At 33.8% G+C, this 24,215-nt stretch overlaps 1 protein-coding gene across 3 annotated transcripts; it reads left to right on the top strand.

The window, feature by feature from the left end:
* The first annotated feature begins 1,890 nt into the window (after nucleotides 1–1,890).
* On the top strand, nucleotides 1,891–23,760 carry LOC121371179 (pre-mRNA-processing factor 39-like). 3 transcript variants are annotated; one of them, XM_041496883.1, is made up of 15 exons: nucleotides 1,891–1,984; nucleotides 6,540–6,682; nucleotides 6,951–7,076; nucleotides 9,255–9,370; nucleotides 10,524–10,691; nucleotides 11,743–11,929; nucleotides 13,253–13,363; nucleotides 13,668–13,832; nucleotides 14,304–14,430; nucleotides 15,029–15,237; nucleotides 15,868–15,927; nucleotides 16,425–16,606; nucleotides 17,062–17,142; nucleotides 20,953–21,082; nucleotides 21,562–23,760. In XM_041496883.1, the coding sequence occupies exons 1-15, from the start codon at nucleotides 1,924–1,926 to the stop codon at nucleotides 21,643–21,645; spliced, it is 1,950 nt and encodes a 649-aa protein (XP_041352817.1). In that variant the 5' UTR covers nucleotides 1,891–1,923; the 3' UTR covers nucleotides 21,646–23,760. The 3 variants fall into 3 exon arrangements, with proteins under 3 accessions (XP_041352817.1, XP_041352819.1, XP_041352818.1); XM_041496885.1 differs by lacking the exons at nucleotides 1,891–1,984; nucleotides 6,540–6,682 and adding an exon at nucleotides 8,950–9,111 and having other exon boundaries at nucleotides 6,954–7,076; XM_041496884.1 differs by lacking the exons at nucleotides 1,891–1,984; nucleotides 6,540–6,682 and adding an exon at nucleotides 7,251–9,111 and having other exon boundaries at nucleotides 6,967–7,076.
* Nucleotides 23,761–24,215: the final 455 nt, after the last annotated feature.

Raw genomic sequence — 24,215 nt, 5'->3', positions numbered from 1 at the left:
TTTGATGTTCGTTTTTTGGGGTTTTTTATATATATTTAAAGTCATCATCCACAATATATAACACTAAATTGCCCTGAATAATAATAATAATAATAATAATAATAATAATAATAATAATAATAATCTTTATTTAAAGAAGGTTACACAAATAGTAGTACACTAATCTCCCTTGTGGCCTTCTGTTTATTAAGTATTAAACATTATTACTCAACATATAATGAAATAAACAATGTAATAACAAAACACAACATAATTATTCTTCATTAAATGCATCGAAACTATAAGGTAAATACGCATAATGCATACATAATTAATACAATTTTGTTTACATATACAAACAAATGTTATCACAACTTGATATAATCATAAACAAATATAATTTAAACGTACAGACTCCTGAGTAAATATTTTACTGAACATTACCAAGAGCCAGTGTTGTTAAAAAAAAATTATATTGTCTTTTAAATGAAAGTAAGGATACACTTTTTTTTTTTTATAGAATCTGGAATTGTATTCCATGTTTCAACACCAGAATATCTGAAGGAGTGTTTATACAATTCAGTGTTGGGTCTTGGCAATACAAGATTATTATGTGTAGCTGATCTCAGGTTATATTTATTTGAGCCTGATGATGGTATGAAATAATCACTTATATATGCAGGTGTCAGATTGTTCAACGCCTTATATACCTGTATGGTATGTGCACCTATAATCAAAAGGCAACCACTTTAATTCCTTAAAGAGATCTGCTGAAGGAGTTAGCAGTGGTTTATCAAGGATTAGCCTAGCCGCTCTTTTTTGTAGCTTTATTAATCTGTCAACGTATGTTTTATTGCAACGACCCCATGTTACTGACCCATAATCAAATATGGGAAGAATATATGCATTATAGAATAGAGATTTTGATTCTGGGGTGAGAAATTTGCTAATTCGTCGCAAAAGAGCCAGTTTAGATGAATAACGCGTCTCTAAACATCAATAATTATTTTTAAAAATGTCCCCTATATTATTATAATTATACAGATCTCTCTCCATTTGGGAGCTCGGCTCATTAGTCTCCTGCACACTCACCCTTTTTAGAAGTTTGTTACACCCCACCCCCAAGCGACACGTGTGTAAAACGTCGATCGCCGCAGTGTACTGTACGGTAACTGTATTTTCATGTTCATGCAAATACAGTCTGGTAATCCAGCAATAACATTTAACGTACATTTTAAAAAAAAGGTCTAGTACAGTTATATAACGTCAAGTCTATATTTTCTACGTCTATGCTGAAGGCGCACAAATTTATTAAAAGTGGAGTTGTGTTTGTGTTTTGCATTAGTGAACAACATACCGACCTCGGTGGCGTCGTGGCAGGCCATCGGTCTACAGGCTGGTAGGTACTGGGTTCGGATCCCAGTCGAGGCATGGGATTTTTAATCCAGATACCGACTCCAAACCCTGAGTGAGTGCTCCGCAAGGCTCAATGAGTAGGTGTAAACCACTTGCACCGACCAGTGATCCATAACTGGTTCAACAAAGGCCATGGTTTGTGCTATCCTGCCTGTGGGAAGCGCAAATAAAAGATCCCTTGCTGCTACTCGGAAGAGTAGCCCATGTAGTGGCGACAGCGGGTTTCCTCTCAAAATATGTGTGGTCCTTAACCATACGTCTGACGCCATATAACCGTCAATAAAATGTGTTGAGTGCGTCATTAAATAAAACATTTCTTTTAGTGAACAACATAGTGGTGATAGGCGCTTTAAAAATGGTACTTGTATGTTCCGTACTGTCTAACGAAAAGAGCCGAAATCTGACGGAAATGCTCAGACATTTTCTTAAAGAATATATTTTGTGGCAAGTTATGTCCCTTGTCCAAATTATTTAGAGCTGGAAAATAAAAATAAATTAAAAAGTGGGATCATTAATGTAAATATCAAGATGGCGAATGACTCCAAAAAATCGTCTGAAACAAATGACGAAAAGCTGAAAATCAATCTGGGTAATCGAGATACTAGGATAATAGAAAATTTTAAATAGTATAGTCTTGCTTTATCTTAAGTGAGATAACTTTGCTGTCATCCGTATATTTTTGTTAGCGTTCATCATTATGCATTTATTTTTCACCGTCTGTTTTGTCTGCACAGCAGTCGCAGACTAATATTTATTGACGTTGTAACATTGACCGTTCATTGGATGTAACATTGACCGATTATTGAAAATGTTGTTATAATATACTATTTCTTAAAATTCTTGTAGATTTGGGAAGGACTTTCCTATGGCACTGACACTAACCCTAACCCTAACTCTATGATAAGTATTTATAATGTTCGATATACGTGACAGTGCCAAAGGAAAGTCCGACCGTTTTTTTCTTGTTTTTCCTTCAATGACATGTCACTTATTACGACATAATGGAAGCAGGTAAACTGGCTCCCAAATGAATGAAGTATGTCGATCTCGCCCCGTGTCGATCTCGCCCCGGGTGAGTTCGCCCCGGGTGAGTTCGCCAGGACTTATTTTCATCGTTAGGCGAAGTTATCATACATATTAGACTTGCTAGAAGACATATATTACAACATATATTATAGTATATATCTACTGTCATTATCAGCATGTTTTTGTGCCAAAACTACAGGGTTATACCACTTATACTACTATTTTTGTGTTGGGACACGCTGTGGCGAGATCGCCATATTTACTTCCGCGTTGCATGTCTGTTTAGCGAAGTCGCCAGTACATTATAACTCAACAATATTCAAGTTACAAGCAGTTTTATGTTTACTTCATTAAGTAAATACATGTGCAGTAGTCATGTTTTGATTTTCTTGTTGTAAAATGTAATACATTGGTAGTTTACATTTCTGACGATTTCACTTGCAAGCCGGGGCGAGATCGCCAGGATTTTTCTGACGATTTCACTTGCAAGCCGGGGCGAGATCACCAGGATTTTTCTTGTTTAAGTTTACAGTTTATTATAATAAATACACGTAAAGTACACATTTATGGTTTGTTTTCATCATGTAATGTAACATTTTTTAAGTTTACATTTCTTATTATTTCACATTTTCAGGCTGTGGCGAGATCGCCAGGATTTTCTCAGTGTAGCATTTTTATGTTGGGTAAAGTTGTCACACGTTACTACGCAACTATTTGTCATAAGTGCACACTTTGATGTTCAATTTGGTATAATAAATATATGAACAAGACAACATTCATTTATTGTTTTGTTTTTATTGTGTAATGTGCAATTTTTTAATAATAAATACATAAACAGTACTTACTTGTTTGTTTTCTTGTATAATGTGATATATTCGTAATTATTAGTTCTGTCCATTCCACTTCAACAAGCTGTGCCAAATCACTATGATTTTATTGAGTGATGCATATTCGTTTATTTCATTACAGTAAATAAATAATTGTACAGCATTCACAATTAAATTGTATGTTACTGTGAGTGAGTACATCCTTTGGTTGAAACTAAACAGTGGTAATTAATGTGAATGGTAATTACACATGGAAGTGCTGTTACTGATAACCGTTCAAAATTTATTGAATTAATGCCATCATTACTTGATTAATCTTGATTGACATTACCTGTTCACCATTACCCCTGATTACAGTGTGCACAGTATTCACTGTCATAACGGAACTCACAAAACATGCCTTGTTCTATTAATTACACTGCTGTTTTATTCAGTTAACGTGCAGGCTAAGACATTCAAGTATTGGGAGGAGTACGAACGTGGTGAGGGAAGTGCAGCCAGACTTCTCCGTGCTTGCTCCCGCTTGGTGTCTCCGGTATAATGTATCATAAATGTACCTCGTCGGTTCAGTGCATACTTTAGTATTTAGTATATATCAAATAATCGTTAAAATGTAAACTTAAACAAGAAAAATCCTGGCGATCTCGCCCTGGCTTGCAAGTGAAATCGTCAGAAGTGTAAACTACCAATGTATTACATTTTACAACAAGAAAATCAAAACATGACTACTGCACATGTATTTACTTAATGAAGTAAACATTAAACTGCTTGTAACTTGAATATTGTTGAGTTATAATGTACTGGCGACTTCGCTAAACAGACATGCAACACGGAAGTAAATATGGCGATCTCGCCACAGCGTGTCCCAACACAAAAATAGTAGTATAAGTGGTATAACCCTGTAGTTTTGGCACAAAAACATGCTGATAATGACAGTAGATATATACTATAATATATGTTGTAATATATGTCTTCTAGCAAGTCTAATATGTATGATAACTTAGCCAAACGATGAAAATAAGTCCTGGCGAACTCGCCAGGGCGAGATCGACACAGGGCGAGATCGCCAGGCTCCAAATGAATTACCCCACCCCCCACACAAAACACACTAACTCATCTGAGTGGCTTGTCAACTTGAATAATAACATTAAGACCAACTACAATTAAAGAGGGGCATTGAAGGCAAGAAGGGTAGGGGAGATTTGGGTAATTGCGGACAATCTCGACTGTACTGCCGTTACATTCCTTTTCGTACATTAAACATTTCATTTTATTGTCTGCAAATTGTAATGAGACTACAGATAGTTCTTGAAAATCCATGTTTCTATTTTTATCCCGGTGTCACTTTAAAAACAAAACCAAACAACGTTCACAAAAATAGTATCTTACATCATATGCACATTGGCATCAGTCACGTGATATAATTTATTTCTTCGAACGTTTTCACTGGAGATGTCTACCAAATTTCGAGTAAAACATTTCAGAATGAGAGAATACATTTGTGTATTTTAAGAATCTTTTATAATATAATACATAACTTAATTTAAAAAAACCTAAAAACAATCGTATTAACAATAATAATTGTTTAATAAAATTAACAGAATAAACTCGTCCGCAGTTGAACGACTACATAACCGCAGTAGTTTAATTGCAGACAACATACTGCAGGGATGATCTATTCTAAATAAATAAAAAATTCATATAATAATAAACTCATTTTTATTTCATTTCAATTGTGTTTAAAATCGCAACATTTGGATCAATGCGGTTTGAATGACACAAGAGACAAAAACTTGGGTTTGGAAAATAACTTTAACCTAATTGTATATAATTACTGTTTTACTTGGTTTATTTCTTCATAAAATGATAAAAGATAATTTTGCAGATTTACTAGTTTAATTATTTATATTTTGTAACAAACTAACTGTTTAAAATGCTGTGGATTAAAGGAAAATTGTATCCATTGAACATGTATGCATTTCGCCAGCATATGTCTGCATTTTGCATCCTCTTACCATTCGTACTTTATTATAATTTACGGTAACAAAATAGAATCTACCCAATGGCTGATTGTGATATATAGAGAGGAAAAACAGCCAATCAAGTTCATTTAAATTTTAGATAGGCGTTATCGTGTAGTGTTCTGTTTCCATGTGGCAAATACAGCAGAAGCCAGAGTGTCCACAATTACCCGAATCTCCCCTATGGTAGGGGTGAAATTGAGAAGGCTTTACGGCAAACATAGGGGGCATGACCGCATTTGCAGTAGTGCCGTAGTGTAACCCTACACCACTACGTGTCAGACACATTGTACCCCGGTCCACCATTCCTTTCTGGAATGACCACCAGGTAACTTTATAGGGACTTGACAGGACTAATAACGCTCAGTGTTCTTGCTGGGTGAAAATTAAAGGATGGTGGTCGTGCGACACCCCAGCCGACCCTTCAAAAAAAAAAGGGAAAACATGGTTACTGTATATCGTTTGGTGTTGGTCGACTTTGTGGAAAGATCTACCCTTTATTTTGCCCCTCAGTATCTGGTAAAAAAAACCCCACCAAAACTGACTCATCTTTTATGTTCCGTTTTTTGAACTGGCAATATCGGTCTGACATTCCCGGCATTTTAAGTATGGGATAACATTTTTCTGTTCATCTTATTTCCATCTTCATCGAATGAATCGATAACATTGCAGTGTGTCCACGTCTCCTTTATTTCATGATTCTCCTTTATTTCCTCCTGGGTTTATTTGACAGTTCTCCTTTTTTGGAAAAAAGGAGATTGTCTGTATTTTTATTGGCTTAGTACCTCACAATTGAGTGGATAATTGTATTCAAGTGACTTTTATACTTTAAAATTGAGCTCCTTCTGCAATAAAACACTGGTTTATAAAGATGTATTGTCTATTTTCCCATTCATGTCTATATTATAAGTGTATAGCTCTCCATCTATGGTGTAACAAGATAGGCCTCCACCAGTCCTTAGGTTTAAAAAAAAGGTAGGCAGGGCTGAATCATGATAACAGCCTTCAAAATTAGCATCCTTGCCCATGCCAGCTATATCTTTAGTTTTGTGCAGGATTGTTAGAGGTAGAGGGCCAGTATCCAATGGGATCGGAGCACCGACGGGGACCTAACACATCACACAGAGCATTGGCTTTTTTTTCTTCATCAAAAACATTTTTTTAAAATTGAAGACAGCCTCCGGCTACTGTTCCATTAGTGTTGTGAGGTTTTGTCTTATGAGCATTTGTCTGCACACCATGATTATCATGTGTATGTTTTCTTTTGCAGATCTTGAAATTGAAAAAGATTTGAAAAAAGAAGAGATAAAAAAGGAGAAAGAATCGGAATTAGAAAAGTACTGGAAGGCTGTGAAAGAAAATCCGACTGATTTCACTGGTTGGACATACCTGCTTCAGTTTGTAGAACAAGAGGTAACCAAGCTACATGTAAATTGTAAATGCAATTTTTGAAAATAGACATTGACCAACACAATTAAAAGCAATTGTATACCGTATATAGCTGCCTACTTTTCTTAGCCTTACACTTTCAGTAGTACAAACCTGTGTGTGGGGAGTTTTGTTAGGAATATCCTGATTGTTGTGTTATTAATATATTATGTAATGTAGTTGATAACAAATTAGTCCTAAGCTAAAAAATATTGTTTATTTTTCTGGTAGTGGTATTTTTGTATATTTTCAGAATGACTTGACAGGAGCCGAAGAAGCTTACAATTCTTTCTTCTGTCATTATCCATATTGTTATGGATACTGGAAGAAGTACAGTGACATGGAGAAAAAACATGGAAATCTGGATAAGTCACTGGAGGTAAATATGTACCACTTTAAGTATATTATTGCACAGTATATGGTGTGCCGCGTTATCGTGTTTGTGTACGCGCTTAAAATAAACCAACAGATGTTCTACGCGAAGACGATGTACATTGATAAAAACAATAATAATAAAAAAAAAAACGTATCTAACAATTATGTTCTTCTGCAGACAAGGTCTTTCGAAAACACCTGGCAACAAAGGTAAAATTATATTTTTTATTCAAACAAATACTGTAACCTATATTGTAATTGTAAAACATAAGAACTGTAGTTATACAATTGAATCATGTCTTTAGAGATAAAAATATTTTCAGTTGAAAGAATTTTTTTACAAATTGCATCTTGCAACCTTCAAATTGAATTTTTAGTTTTTAGAAGTAATGACAATGCACGTTCAAAATCTTATAGATAACAGTCACAAACTGTAATGGCCTCTTTATCTTGTTTCAATTATCTTGTTTCTTTTTAAAACTAATATACACATGTATTGGACAGGAGTAAACATTTCCCTTTTCCATTTCTAACCCTAATAATGAAAATTATGTTTTATTTATTTCTTTTATTAGTACAAACCTGATTATTTTCTATGGAAATAAAAAAAATTAATCAAGGTTTTGGGGGAGTTTGGGGTTTTAGCACTATCAAAAAACTGCCCCTGCTTTTGCTAATTAATTAAAAGCTCATTGTGGCTCAAAACTTTTCAAGACTACTGTTTTTCAAATGTCATTTTTATCCCCGTTTTCATTTTTGTTTGGTAGTTTCTTGTATGTGTGATTTGTGCTTTAGGTCAGTTGATATAGTCTTTTTAACCTGTAATCATTTCTCTTGTGTTAATGATTTGTATTAATTTGCTTTCCATATGTTTGTAATAATTGTCTTGGTTACCTTTTTTTCACCAAGGGTTTTGTGTTCATAGTATACACTTCAGGATGAAGAAGACAAAAGTATTTTCCTTCAATCATTTTTGGAAAAACATTTTGGCTCTAAACTTTTCATATTAGATATATTTTAAATTATTTATTAAAAGGCCAAAATGTAAATCTAATTGGATTGTTTTAATGCAATCAGTGACAATAAAAAATATAAAAATTCCATGGGTATTTAAAAACAAAACGTTCAAAACAGCCTAGCCACATGCTGTATCCCTGATTTTGAGTGTTATTTGTGAACCATGCCATACCAGGCTCTTCAGCCTATATGGTACTTAGCCCTTATTTTTTTCAGTTCCTTGATAAGATGGGGGTGGTGGGATTAAGCTCGGATGATAGAGATGCTCGAGTCATAAGATCAAACCCCCTTGGTGGACCTATTCTCTGGTTTTATTTCTGTTTCAACAAGTGACCCATGCTGATGTATCAAAGGCCATGTTGCATACTGTCCTGTCTGGGAAAGTATATAAAGGATTCCTTCCTGCTAATGTGTCATGAAAATGTAGTGGGTGTTCTCCAAGACTGTCTGAATTACCAAATGTTACATCCAATAGCTGATGACAAATTAACAGTACACTCTAGTGGTGTCATTAAAAAACCCAAAAAATAACCACTTTTTATTATTGAGGGCACAGTCAAATACAGTACAAAGTTGGTTTCATTTAGTTCTAATTTTCTAATTATAATTTTGTAAACTTGCATGGTTCACATCGCTTTATTAATATTTGTTTTAATTTATCGGGATTTTTGTTTTAAATCTTTTTTCAAATTAATCTGAAGAAACAAAAACCCACACAAGTAAAACATTTTTAAACAATTTAAAAAAAAAAATATTTTTAATTCCTAAAATAAAGGAAAGTTTGAGGTGCCCAGTGGTGGGAATGGGGACTGATTATAAATTGAGATGCATTTTGCTTTATGCCATATTTTTCTTTGCAGACCAATATTCCACTCCATCTGCCTTCAAGGTAGGGGAGAAACTGGTTACAAAAGTTGATAAAATCTTAGGGAAATATTGCTTTTGAACCAGGGGAAAGTTGAGGCTGCTGAAGATGTGGTGAGAAGAACGTGCAACATCGTATTACAATGGATTGACATATGGTAATTAACCAGTCGTACTGTGAATGCCGATACCGATCGCTCGCTTTGTCACAATATTCCGTGCATACCTATACTCCAGCGCTTGTGTTTTAAAAATCCTTGAACTGTTTTTAATAACTATTTTGTTCTATATATTTTTTCAGATTTTTGAAAGAGGTCTTAAAGGAATTCCTTTAAGTGTTGATCTGTGGTTACATTACATCAATTTTTATATAACTGAGTTCAGTTCAAGTGAAGATGTGGAAGATAAGACAAGAAAGCAAGTTTTTCTTTTTGTTTTGGCGTAGCACTAGTATTAATATATTTATGGTTATTGCAGTCCTTCACATTTAAAAAATATTAGGCGGGTGATAAATCACTACCCTCATAAACGCCATGTGAATAATTGCGTTCTCTGGGATTTTGAGTGAACCTTGCAAATATTGACACAAATAAATTTTGAATAGCAGTCACAGAATCAGTATATAATAACACTGGAGCCAGCTGGAGTTAAAGCAGCATCTTTTCAAAGAAGTGGCTAGTGGGAGGCGCACTGTTAAAATATTTTAGGTGGCCAATTAAAAAACAATTCTGAGATAAAAGTAAGATATGAAGAACTGTTATTTTGCGTCACACATTTGGTTTACTATTAAATCTCATAACATTGCTATCTATTTCAATATGCAGAGACAACTGCATAATATAATGTCAAAGTAAAAAATATATATATATATATTCACGACAGATTTCTGTCAGCATTTAAAGGATATTAGAGAAAATTACATGTCATTCAAGGTGGCTGAAATACATCACTTTTTTCAAGTCCACGTATAACTTTTTTAGGGAAAACTAGCGAAATTCCCAGTGACCACTTACAAAAAATAATGAAACGAATTGAGATTTTACTGACATATTTAACCATTTGATTTAGCAGTAAACTTCATCAGTATCAGTAAACACCACCTCCCCTGGCTTATAAGGTCCCTAAATTTCAACACGGCCAGTTTGTCACATATTTTCGTGAAGACAATTGTCTAACAGTCTGAACTCTTTGCCCGATATCTCATGAAAGTTACCAAATTTGCCTTTCGATTTGAAGGGAAGTATGTCCATCAGTCAGTTGTTAGAAGAAAACAATTCGGTGGCTCGTAAACAAAATTACTATAGAATGATTTGATTTATAACAACACCAAATTATTGCTTGTGATAGTTTTGGAATATTTTAGTGGAAATCTTTGTTATATTAAAAAAAAAAAATGGACATACAACAAAAAATTTAGGGTTGGCAGGATTTGGGATCGTTCGGGTAACCGGAAACAAACAATATTGTATGATACGCCTGAGGTAAAATGTTAGAAAAATGGCAGTGTGCTCAATATTGCCCTTATATCAAGACACTGTTTATTTAATTAAATATTTTTTGGTATTTCTAGATTGTATGAGCAAGCTATTGCTGCTGCAGGCACAGACTTCAGGTCAGACAAGTTATGGGACTCTTACATTTCCTGGGAAACTGTGAGGAATAACTATAAAGCAGTCACCAAGTTGTATGACCGGCTTCTGTGTATACCAACACAGTTGTATAGTCACCATTTTGACAAGTAAAGTATTTTACATTGTGCTTAATGAGACAATCAGTGATATGTTGCATAACTGGAGATCTCATATTTTAAGATAGTCAGAGCTCATTAAATTAACTGTCTTTACTACAATTACACCATTGTCATTAACAAACATACACCAATGTTATTCTGTTCATTATGGTGATATCCAACCCTTGCAATTAAGAAAATGTCCACAGCTAAAAACATGCCATGTGTGGTGGGGGGGGGGGGGGGGGGGGGGGGTGAATATAGCCCACAGCAAAACAATGTGGGCAATTGCAGGGGTAGCACATCATATATTCAAAGATGTAAAGGGTTAAATGGGGCACTGTCAGTGACCAAAGTTAGCACTACACATATATAGTCATTTTGCATTCTTAATCTTGTTGCAAGCCAATGGTCTCATGATGTCAGAGTTACCTATTTCTGTAAAATCTGCACCATTTAGTCGAACAATTAAAATAATTAAGCTCAAATCAATGTCTTCTGTTTTCATGGTGATTTATAAAGGTGCATGACATTTTATTGTATGTAATATGTTTTTTGGGCTTGAATAGTAACAGGTCATAATACAGTTTTCTGGTTTTCATTCTAGGGTTTTTCATGAATTGGCAATAATGCTGTAGGGTGTAATTTTGATTTACTTAAACATTATTAAATTTTACGTTTCATTGGCAACACTTGCAAGTTAACACTAACAATTAGTGTTTTGACTAAACTAAGTTGCCAAAATAAATGATCCTAATGCAGGATTGAAACTGGAGCACAATTTGTTTTCAGTTATCTTGCAATGATACATTACTATTAGTGAATGAAATACATGTTACTAGAGTGTAACAACATAACTTAATAAGCCAGATTTTTAAACTACAGAGGTGTGTGACATAACCCTGTGGTAAAGTCTGTATAGGATCAATCCCAGTCGGTGACCCATTGGGCTATTTCTCATTCCAGCATTTAAAAATGGCTTTTTGAAATGGCTTGCAATCAGTTAAGCTTGGTTAATGAAGAGATATTAAATGTGAAATATAACGTTTGTCTATTTTAGCTTCAAAAAACATGTTGAGGATCACCACCCTAAAGAAATCTTGTCACTGGATGAGTTTTTAAAATTGAGACAAGAGGTTGTGAAAGATGCTCAAGACGGTGATGAGCTGGCAACGGAGGGACCACCTGGAACTGATTCACCCCCAGGTGTTGATGCTCCCCCTGGTCTCGGCTACGATGGTGGCATGGTGTGTATGAAGCTTTAATTTGAAGCCTCTGTAATATAGAATTCATACAAAGGGTACTCCAGCTACATTGTGCCAGTTCAGTCTGCCTGCTTTAGTCTTAAATTGGCGTAGTTGTGACTAGACATCTGTCGAAGGCCTTTTGAAAGTATATAAAAGGTAATTTGTTTCTAACCATATATTAGCTGCTGATTTCTTTGTTTTGACTGCAACCATGGTGATTATTGCTCAAGAATAAAGTAAAATTGCTTGCATTTTTATGCAGTGAATGATGATTTTATTAAAGCTGCACACCCTAGTTCCATCCAGCGAAAATAAATTATAATTTGGTTAATCTACAAACCTGTAAAACACTTAGATCACGTTTGTATCAAATGGAGTGAAAAGGCAGGTTTTGTATCGATAAATACCATGGGAATCCCCATGTCCCAATTGCTTGAAATAATTTTGAAAGTTAGTATTCTGATGTCACCGGTAGATGTCGCTCGAAGCACAACAATGCCTACGTCACGACAAATATCACAGAGTGCGCACAGACTTGGGGTACGTTCTTTTCACCTCTCCTGGACATGTTCCAACTGTTCTGTCCTGGTTGTATCCCCTCTCCAGATATCATAAGACTTAGCAAAATTATTGGTTTTAAGGGTTTGTAACGTTTTGTATTGAGACACACACTTGTCTGAACTTTATTGTTACTGAAAATGTTCACGAACTGTGAAGAAAAATCTCACAAATGAACAACAAGCAAACGACAACTAATCTGATGTTGATTGCGCGAACCGTGCACGAGAAAACAAACCTAACCAAAAATGATAACGGTCATGTGGTATACCAACGTCTGTGATGTTTACACACGAAGATTCGCTCTAAAAATAGATTGGACCTCGCTTGCTTAACGGTTTTTTCTCAAGTGCACGCCTGTGTTAAGAAATACAAAAAAAGCATTTCGTGGTTTTACAAACATCAGGATTACCAGGATTACCAAAAAGCACTTCAGGTGAATGGAAATGTGTATTCTAAATAATAAAATGTAGAGTGCAATTTTATTTGTGAAAAAATGGGTTTAATAGCGAAAAACAACGCCGTAATGGTTAACAACTAGCCGTAACTAGGGCATGTCCCTTTAATTTTATATAATTTAACAAAATTGGAAAATTATGTTGTGTAATTTCCATAGTACATGGTAATAATTTATGTTGTAATTATTTTGTTTTATGTGTTGAAAATATTTAATAGTAAATTAGTCATTTGTAGCAAAATATTGTTATATTTTGCATTAAAAATTATATGAGATTTGGTACTTATAATCTTTTTTGTACATGCTAGAGTGATGACGTAGAATCAAGAAAGCTGCGTGTTAAAATAATAGATATCAGAGAAGCTATGTTTAAAAGAAATGAAAATGAAGTCAGCAGAAGATGGGCATTTGAAGAAGCAGTAAGTAAAAAGTTTAGTTTACTAGTTTCTAGTAGGTAATAAAATACTGAAGTTTATAGAACTTGTTAAACATGTTCATTGCAACATTTAATTAATATCTTTCATATATTTAAATATTCAAAATGTAAGATGACAGTCGTCCATTTGCATTAGTATGTAGAACTGAATGGTTTATAGTATTTACTATCTGTTGATGTGCTATATGGGAGGAATGTGAATTTTCAATGGAATTGTTTGAGATGCTAATGATTGGAAATACATATTATTTCAGAGTTTAAAAAGTTACTGTGACATTTTTTTTCAGGTTAGAAGACCATACTTTCACGTAAAACCATTGGAAAGAGCTCAGCTTAAGAATTGGCGAGAGTACCTAGATTTTGAAATAGAACATGGATCACACGAGAGAGTTGTGGTACTGTTTGAAAGATGTATGATTGCATGTGCACTCTATGAAGATTTCTGGATGAAGGTAATCCTTGAGTCAATCGCAATAGTTGTTCATTCAATCACAACATTTGTCTACTGTTAATAGGGAACACTATTTAAAAAAGAATTGTAGTGGCGGAACACTTGAATAGAACTACGGTTTGCGTGTAATATTAGCTCTGCTGCTATAAGAAAATATTTGTCAGCTGTAAATTCATTGCAACAATAATTATGTTTTTCAGATTTTATTTAGCAGTTCTAAAACGATCTTAAACTATTTTACTTAGTTAATATATCACAGAACAACATTTCAGCCATAAAAACTAAATCTTGAACCTAATTTTATTTTATTTTTGAATTCATTAACTAAAATAATTTAAATCCTGTTCTGTAATTTATATCCATTTCATGTATTGGGTTGTAATAAGAAAAGTGGGAAATTTTTTTATCATACGGTTATTAATTCAGCACTAATGTGTTTTGAAAGATGATGTTTAATTATTTTTGTTTTCAGTATGCAAAGTATTTGGAGCAGCACAGTATAGAAGGTGTTCAGAATGTCTACCGACGAGCTTGTGAGATTCACTTACCAAAGAAACCGTACATACACATGGCATGGGCAGCTTTTGAAGAAAGACAACGTGTGTACAGTAATGGCATCTTATTCGTTAAAAATCAATTATACTCTTAAAAATTCTTTTGAATTTTAAAAATTTATATTCAGCTTTCTTGTTATAAAAAAACAACAAGCATATGTATTTGAAAAGTATTCTTTAAATATTGTTGGGTCAAGGAAATAAGGATCTTACATTTGGCTTAATTTTATATTCTTGAGCTTAGATTTCTGATTTCTTTCTGCCTTTTAAAATTACAAAAAGCTGCCAATACATTTTAATCAGTTTCTTTTTTAAAAATTGTTAAAATAATTAATATTAAAAAATATATATATTAAGATTCTTTAACATTTTACTAATGTGATTTCTTTTCTTACACTATCCTGACCTCGGACTTGTATCACGTAACTGGGAGAAGATACCCTGGGTATATGGACAATTCTAGCCAATCGACTGTTAGAGTAGTCAGACATTGGGGGTGGGGAGAGTACCAAATTGACCAAGGTTAGATTAAATATTCATGAAACTCATCCCTGTTCTTTTTAATTCTTGTGAAATATTGTATCCATCAGCCATATTCAAAACATAAATAGCATGATTTAAATAATTATTTTTTATTATACAGAAAATTACCAAGCTACTCGTCAAGTACTGATCAACATAGATAAGAATGTCCCCGGACTTGTGATGGTGGCAATGCGAAGGATCAGTCTAGAGCGGCGCCAAGGCAACGACACTGATGTTGAAAAACTCTTCCAAGATTATATTAACCAGTCTACATCTCCATCAGTCAAATCATTTTATTCCATCAAATTCGCTAGATATCTTCTAAAGGTAAGACTTGAATAGTCCTGCTTGAACAATCCAGTTCTGGGAGGTATATAAAGTATATAAAGTTAAAATTTAATACAGTAAACCTAGAATGTCACTAAAGATGTGATACCCATTTTGGTTAACATTGGTATCCTTATTAGTACATTTTGGTTATGTATTTATATGTACCATGACTACTGTAACATTTTTTAAGGCACTTGAGAGATACAAACGTACAGGGATATGAGCTACGTGGAAATGTGCTTTTCCATTTCGTCTAAAAAAAACACCCAAAAAAATTAAAACATGTTCAATACTGTTGACCACACAAGGTTCATTTGCATGTTTTCATGGTTTCACGTTTATGATGTATGCCTTATATTATAAGTTATAACCAGTTTAGATTGTTGGCATTGAATGCAATTTTTGGCAGTTCCAGGGGTTGCAAACAACAATTTTCCCAGCGGCCCCTGGACCCCAGCCACAATAAGCTTTTTTGTTCCAGCCCCTCTCACATCCCTGAACATAACAAACTAGTTCATGAATCTGAATATTTTATTGTATTTTTAAATCCATTACTAGCATGGCCCTCATGCTACCAAAGTGAAATCTACATTTTACACTTTATTATATGACTGTTTTTGTTTTCAGATTAAAGGTAACTCTCAAAAAGCAAGATGTATTCTGACAGAAGCACTTGAAAGAGACAAGGTATGTAAAAAGAATTTTTTATAATATAATTATGTTCAGAATAAAAATATTTTTACAAATTATATTGAAATATTGCAGTATGTAACAATTGAATGCAATCATGTTTGACATTCAAGAAAATATTGTTTTCAGAACTGCTATGCTGTTCATACATTGTTTTCATGCATGACGGTAATTGTTACATTTTTACTAGAAATAATTTTTAAAAAGAAAAAGTGTACGTTATTTTAATAAAAAAAATATAATTTACTGATGTAATGTAGACAGTTATTTTATTAGTTTTAAACAGTAAAGAAAACATCTGAAAGTAGTCCAGAATTGAGGTCCATGGAGTTATTGTCTTCTTTTTTTTAGGTCACCTATTATTTGGATCAATTCAAGCATTTATAACAAAAGTGTTATTTACAGATTGGAATTATTTAAATATAATAAATAATATACATATAGTAATTTGTGGTGTAAAGCAACAGTGATATTTGATGTGTATTTAATTTCAGAGAAATGAAAAACTGTTTCTACAGTTAATAGATCTTGAGTATCAGACTCAGCCTGTAGATGTTGACCGAACACTGGAAGTATTTGATCGAGTCATCCAGAATGATGTTCAGCTGGATTTTAAGGTCAAAGTTTCACAGCGGAGAATGGAATTTTTGGAAGACTTTGGTACAGATATCAAAAGGTCAGCATGTTTAAATTTGTAGGACAATAGTGTTTGATATTTGCATAAGCCTTGAGATTCCTAATACTATTGACTGTTTTAAATATATTGGTTTAAAGAATTTGTGACTGCATCTTAGTCGATGACTGCTATGTGCTAATCTGTCTGTGAAAAAGTGTAAAAGATTGATGGCTGCTAGTAAAAATAAAAAGTCTGATGATAATAGTAGGTTTCTTTGCTCACTGTAGATAAATAACTAAAATTACCATGATTGACACCTTTAACTTCTGGCAAACCGTTTACTGTAGTCTTTAATTCAATGCATTTTTGGAAAGCTTTTTATATGTTTATTTAAAACAAAATTACTGATCTTCATTATCGCTGCTTGTAGCAGGAACATTTTTTGTAATAAAAGCAATATAAATTTATCTGCAAAGATGCAGCTGTTAAAATTTTTTGATGCTTTTCTTTTGTAGAATCACTGAAGCATACGACGAACATCAAAAACTAGTCAAAGATTTAAATACAGATCGCAAGAAGAAGCATCCCGACCAGTTGTAAGCAAACTGACTATCTTATTGTGTTTTAAAGGAAACATGTCACGTGACCTATATTTGGCACCAACCATGTACAATTAATTATAAAATGAATCACCTAAAAAAAAAAATTATTTAAAAATTAATTACTTAAAATATCTCCATTAAAAAAAACCCCAGATACGAGCTCTTAGCGGTAATTGACGATCTTTAATGAGCAGGGCAATCACGAGGTCCGTGATGTCAGAGACGCGTTGCTTGATCTGAAGCCTTTTACACTTAAAAGCATTAGTCCGTACCACTCAAAAAGAATCTTAAGACTTGCACAGCTTACCAAAACAATGAGTGTTCGTTAGCAAAACGTTTCGCCGTATCAATTTGAGCTGTTAGTAAATGAAGAAAGACACACATTTACTTACAACAGTGATATTGAAGAAAAAACGGATAGGGAGTCGGAGGGTGGAGAAACTGATGGTGCCAGACCAGACCGGTCGACCAATTTACAGCCCGGAGCCCGAAAGTAATCCAGAGACAAAACCAAAACTCGGATGCTAATGATGTATTTAAATATATTAAAAATATAAATGTAGGACAAACTTTTTTTTATTTTATTTTTATTTAGAAAATATCGCATTTTTCATGTACATAATGAAATCTGTATGCACAGTGTAAACAAACACTCTAATTTACAAGGCGCTTCACTTTCATTAAAGTTCAATTGACTTGTAAAACAACATAAATGACTTGAGAGTATAATCAACTTTTTAACTAAATATATTTCAATTTGCATCAATAGAACGAAATGGGGTTATAGTATTTTTCTCTCCAAAAAAAAAGCGGCATATTATTAGGCCTATTGGTAGGGTGCGTTAGAGTAAAAACGACCACTCACAATACCCATGTGATAATTTTCTTTTCTTTGGTACTACGTAATTGGTCAGTTTTGTAATTTTAGATGGTAAAGTCTACTTAATCAAGAGTTTTACAGCATTATTTACAGTTATGAAGCAGGGCGGCTGATAATGTCCATTAACATTGTACTATAGTCGCGACAGGTTATGCCACAATACCCTGTGATCTTAAAAAACTGGCAAGTATTTTGTACGTATGTCTAGACAGTGGTAATCACTTACCGGGTCGATACCCTGCAACATACACCTGCCAGTCAGGAATCACATGTGCAGGCCAAGGAAAGAAAGGACCAATTAACTAAAACAACACTCCAATTCTCAAGTCAGCCCGTGGATGAAACATAATAGTTATTTCGACACCGACAGTAGTGGTTTATTTTGTATTGAACTTTGTGTTACTTTGGGGCTTCGGGCGATGAGGAACGTTTTTGTGACGTACTCCGCCCGAAGATTAAAATCATTATTTAAAAAAAAAAAAACATATTTAAATACATTGTACTGAGATGTATCCTCATGCAAAATCCTATGTTTGTATATGCCATATTTATTTAATTATTGACGTTTCCTTCTTCGGACGGTGAATACAGATTTGGTTATGTAGGCCTAACATGAAAAATCTCTTCTTTTAAAAAAAATAAAAAAAAAATATATACATTTTTGTTTTAACATATATAAATACATCATGCTGAGGTGTATCTTTGTGCCAAATATATACAATGTACACCTCGGCATTCGCAACCGAGTACTGTTTTTGTCTCTGGGTATCGTTCGGGCTCCGGGCTGTAAATACTAAAATAGGCTGACACCAAAGTACTATGCGGTGTTGGTGTCCAATCTTTTGTTTTGCAATAAAATCAATCTAATTAAAATTAGCTATTACATGTGGATCTAACACCAGCCAGTTGGAGCTTATGTCCACCAATCAAAACCGCACTTGCACTTGCACTTGCACTTAAAACGTAACAACACTGCGTAGTCCCCAATGTCCAGGTAACATTTCGTCTGTAAATAATAATTTAAATATTGACCAATCACACTTCACCTTTTATAACGTTATTTGGGAGCATACAAATTCAAAAAATATCGGGCGAGTCTATTTTAGTGGCCGCAGTACAGCGAACCATACCAATACATACGGGGTGGGTTATCAGTCTTCAATTTTACATTAAAAACTATTTATTTATTTATTTATAAAAAAAAAACCTAACTAAATCAGTCTTCAGTTTTACATTACAAATTATTTATTTTATAAAATAAAACATGTTTTAAGGCATTCGTAATTCACACGAAACATGTCGTATACCCTCAGGATAATTCGGAATGTTTTAAAATTATTTTTAAATCACTGGCAGGATTCTGCAATTAAGGTTTTGATTGGTGGACATGAGCTCCAACTGTCTGGTGTTAGATCCACATGTAATAGTGGAGCTAATTTTAATTAGATTGCGATAAAATACACTCGTCTTTCTTCGGATACAATCCTTTGAAAAACCGTAAAAAGATAATCCGGATCGTTTAAACTGTTCATTTTTACACCCAAAGGCCGCGCAGTACGGCACTGCTGGACTGAAAAGATCGTAAGCCCCTTACTCAATATATAAACAGTTAACAACAATGGAAGAGTACAGCGGCTCTGACGTCACTTCCCTTTTTTTCCGAACGCTCACGAATAAATATGCATAAATCGTACTTTGATACTGTTTGGCATAATTTCTTCATTTTAAGTTAACTACGCATATTTTATTGTTATAAACTTATTTGTATATTATTTTTATATCATTTTGCTTTTAAAATGAGCTATAATATGGTCTCGTGACATGTTTCCTTTAAGATTTTTGGGGTTAAATTTATAGTTAAGTTTATACATTTAGATTTGCCTGTGCATTTTTCATGTTGGCTCTATTTTCTCAGAAATTGTTAGTGATCAGTAAAAAATAATTCATTCATACAAACATCATATTCATGATTATTTGAAAAAGAAGTGAAAGACCCAGTGCATGCAGCATGGTTCAGAATGATTTAATTTTTATACACATTTGAACACGCATATAGCTATGGTCTTAAAGTTGCAGTCTTGTTTCCTCATCCGATAACATTGCATGTCAATCCAAAACACAAATATACACCAACAGCTTTAATATATTTTTTGTGTATGGCTGTCAGTAGATATTGTTATCTACCTTGAAACAAAAATAACTTGTAATTTAGAAGTATCCTAGACAAGCTATCATTTATAAGTTTTAAGGAGAGTGATATTTTGTGCACTATTCCACACTTAAACTTTCATCTTTGGGGTGAGGGTTGGTGTCTCTAAAAAAATAAACTCTAGATATACAAATTTAAAAGCACTGCAAGAATTTTCAAATATGATGACTTCTTAGATTAGAAGGGGCGGGACGTAGGCCAGTGGTACAGTGCTCGCTTGATGTGCGGTCGGTCTAGGATCGATCCCCGTCAGTGGGCCCCTTGGGCTATTTCTCACTCCAGCCAGTGCACCACGACTGGTACACCAAAGGCCGTAGTATGTGCTATCCTGTCTATGGGATGGTGCATATAAAAGATCCCTTGCTGCCAATTGAAGAGTAGCCCATGAAGTGGTGACAGTGGGTTTCCTCTCTCAATATCTGTGTGGTCCTTAACCATATGTCTGACGCCATATAACCATACATATGTGTTGAGTGCGTCGTTAAATAAAACATTTCCTTCCTTCCTTCTTCGATTAGAAATAATATTTTACAGTGCATCACAGAAAGAAAATTCAACTGACTGATTTATTTTTAATGCGTATGTACTTTGGTTTGCAGCTTGTAACAGGAAATGTTTTATCGTCTAGCTTTTAACCGGATATGTTTTATCTTCTAGCTTTTAACCGGATATGTTTTATCTTCTAGCCTTTAACCGGATATGTTTTATCTTCTAGAGATGATTCTTCACAGCCTCCAGATAAGAAGCAGAAGACTGAAACAATTAATGGAAGTGGAGACTCGACATCACACTTAAGCTCTACATCCACACCAGACACAAACCATGCATACAACTATTATTACCCTGTAAGTTATTTTCATTTGGATTATCAAGTGATATATATTAAAAAAAAATTGGGGGGGGGGGGGGGGGGGGGGGGGGTAATGGCAATATATTTTGTGTTATGGTGTGTGTTTTTGTCAACATCGAAAGGTTAGATATGGATGCTATTTTTCCATTGGTAGCATCAACTGTACTGTTTAGCTCTAAGTTTTGCATTTAGTACCATTTCTTACTCAAACCATATGTTTTGGATCCATTGAACTTGGGTCATTGTTGTACTTGTGGATGTTTATTTCACAATGTATAGTTGGGCTTTTTTTTTAATAATAAAAATTTTGTGTTTTACTTCATGCATTATGAAAATTAAAAAAACAACAACTCTAAACCAGTTTATGGTAGACAAGACATTTAAATCCACAAACATCTTGTTTTAAAAACTAGATATAGCTGTTTTATTGATTAACATTTCTATTTAATTCTTTTCTCTCTTTTTTTTTTCCAGCCTAACCCAAGCAGCAGCTATCCCTATCATTCAAATTACGCTAACTATGGATCACAGTATGGGTCGTATTACCCATCTTATTAACAGTCTTGTGGACTAGCTTCTTCAAGTGAATTCTAGTTCAAATTACGCTAACTATGGATCACAGTATGGGTCGTATTACCCATCTTATTAACAGTCTTGTGGACTAGCTTCTTCAAGTGAATTCTAGTTCAAATTACGCTAACTATGGATCACAGTATGGGTCGTATTACCCATCTTATTAACAGTCTTGTGGACTAGCTTCTTCAAGTGAATTCTAGTTCAAATTACGCTAACTATGGATCACAGTATGGGTCGTATTACCCATCTTATTAACAGTCTTGTGGACTAGCTTCTTCAAGTGAATTCTAGTTCAAATTACGCTAACTATGGATCACAGTATGGGTCGTATTACCCATCTTATTAACAGTCTTGTGGACTAGCTTCTTCAAATGAATTCTAGTTCAAATTACGCTAACTATGGATCACAGTATGGGTCGTATTACCCATCTTATTAACAGTCTTGTGGACTAGCTTCTTCAAGTGAATTCTAGTTCAAATTACGCTAACTATGGATCACAGTATGGGTCGTATTACCCATCTTATTAACAGTCTTGTGGACTAGCTTCTTCAAGTGAATTCTAGTTCAAATTACGCTAACTATGGATCACAGTATGGGTCGTATTACCCATCTTATTAACAGTCTTGTGGACTAGCTTCTTCAAGTGAATTCTAGTTCAAATTACGCTAACTATGGATCACAGTATGGGTCGTATTACCCATCTTATTAACAGTCTTGTGGACTAGCTTCTTCAAGTGAATTCTAGTTCAAATTACGCTAACTATGGATCACAGTATGGGTCGTATTACCCATCTTATTAACAGTCTTGTGGACTAGCTTCTTCAAGTGAATTCTAGTTCAATTTCAATATCCTCAAAATGAGATTTTTGTAAAGATAAAATTGTGAACAACCTTGTTTACACCAAAAACATGTGTTTACAAAATGTTCATGTCACGTTGTTGATGAGACTTGCATATGTTGTTAATGTTATTGCAGACAGTGTGAATGATTGACCTACAACACAATGTGGATTCAATCTGTGATCCAGTGTGGATGAGATCACCTTGTTGAGGATGTCATTTTGAGTTTTCGTTTAAAAAATGGATAATTATATATATTTTGAACAGAATCTGTTAAAAATATTTGAGTATTTTCTTCTGTTAATCATCATGATTGTTTGAAATATTTGTTTAAAATTAACTGTCATGACATTGTTTTTCAATAGGCATTATTAATAACATTGGGGAAACATTTTAGATATGTTTCTGTTTGTTTTTTAATTATTATTTTTATTATTACAGTTACCCCGGTAGTGTATACATGTTCATGGAGCTATTTAACTGAGTACCAGGAGATGTGTAGCTGTCAAAATTTAAGATATACATGCAGGGCTCGAACTTAAGAATTTGTCTGCCACAGCAATTTTAATAAAGAATTGCCATGGGTGAAACGGCCCATGATGGCAATTTTGAGACTGCCTCTGTGATTGTTTTTCTAAAAAGTGACATTTTCAGCAAATACACATGACTGAAAGGTTATTTTGCTGTATGTAAATACATTTCAAATGTACAAATGTTAAATACTGGCAGATAATGTACACCAGATGTACACATTTTATCAGTTTTCCGACAGCACAAAAGTGTCGTTGGTGATGATTTCTACCTACAGCAGTTTATATCTTAATGATGGCAATTGCTGTCGTTAAGTTCAAGCCCTGTACATGTGTATGATACAAGGTTCCTGGGGAGGGGGGATGACCTGGCAACAAGCCTTGGTGCATATATTGAAGTTATTTCCACTTGCATGACAAATTTAATTACTCACTGCTGGGATGTGACTGATATGTAGCATCTTACACCACTACCCGTGTATTTTTAATGATACGCACATACATATGACCAGAATTAATGGTTCTAATTTTTGTATAAAATAACTGCACAACAGAAGAAAAAAAAAGGTACTTTCTCTTGGTACAAAGGAATTGGTAGATAATTACTTTCCCAAATAATTGTAATGAATAGGTTCTTTGTGCTGACATTGCTGTCATTTTGGTACATGTTAATAGAATATGGTATACACTTGTATTAGAATAAAAATTATTTCGAGTAGTAGTTAACGTACAGTAGTATATTATGTCATTATTCATATCAAATATTCAATCATGTCAAAACAAATCTCTGTAACTTTACATTAGATAAACTTTTGTTAAAAACATATGTTAATATTTATTATCTCATTTCAAAAACATGATAATGTGTAGCTTTCTATTAGATATAATTAAAGTGTAAGTAGATAAACCTTTGTTAAACACAAACATTTAATATTCATTCAGTCATGTCAAAAAAATTTTCATGTGTCGCTTTTACATTAGATGTGATTAAGTGTAAGTGAATAATCTTTTGTTAAAAACAACATCCCTGATTATTCATTCATGTCAAAACCATGACCATTTGTAGCTTTAAATTAAGATATGATTTTAATATTTCTTTGTACACACAAAATTATTTAGCATTTCTTAAAAAGTGCAGACAGAAAATCCAGAATAGGACTTGTACTGATATTGGTATGTCG

The sequence above is a fragment of the Gigantopelta aegis genome, chromosome 4, assembly GCF_016097555.1.
Source record: "Gigantopelta aegis isolate Gae_Host chromosome 4, Gae_host_genome, whole genome shotgun sequence".
Classification (NCBI taxonomy): domain Eukaryota; kingdom Metazoa; phylum Mollusca; class Gastropoda; order Neomphalida; family Peltospiridae; genus Gigantopelta; species Gigantopelta aegis.
This window is presented reverse-complemented; position numbering and strand designations above follow the sequence as displayed.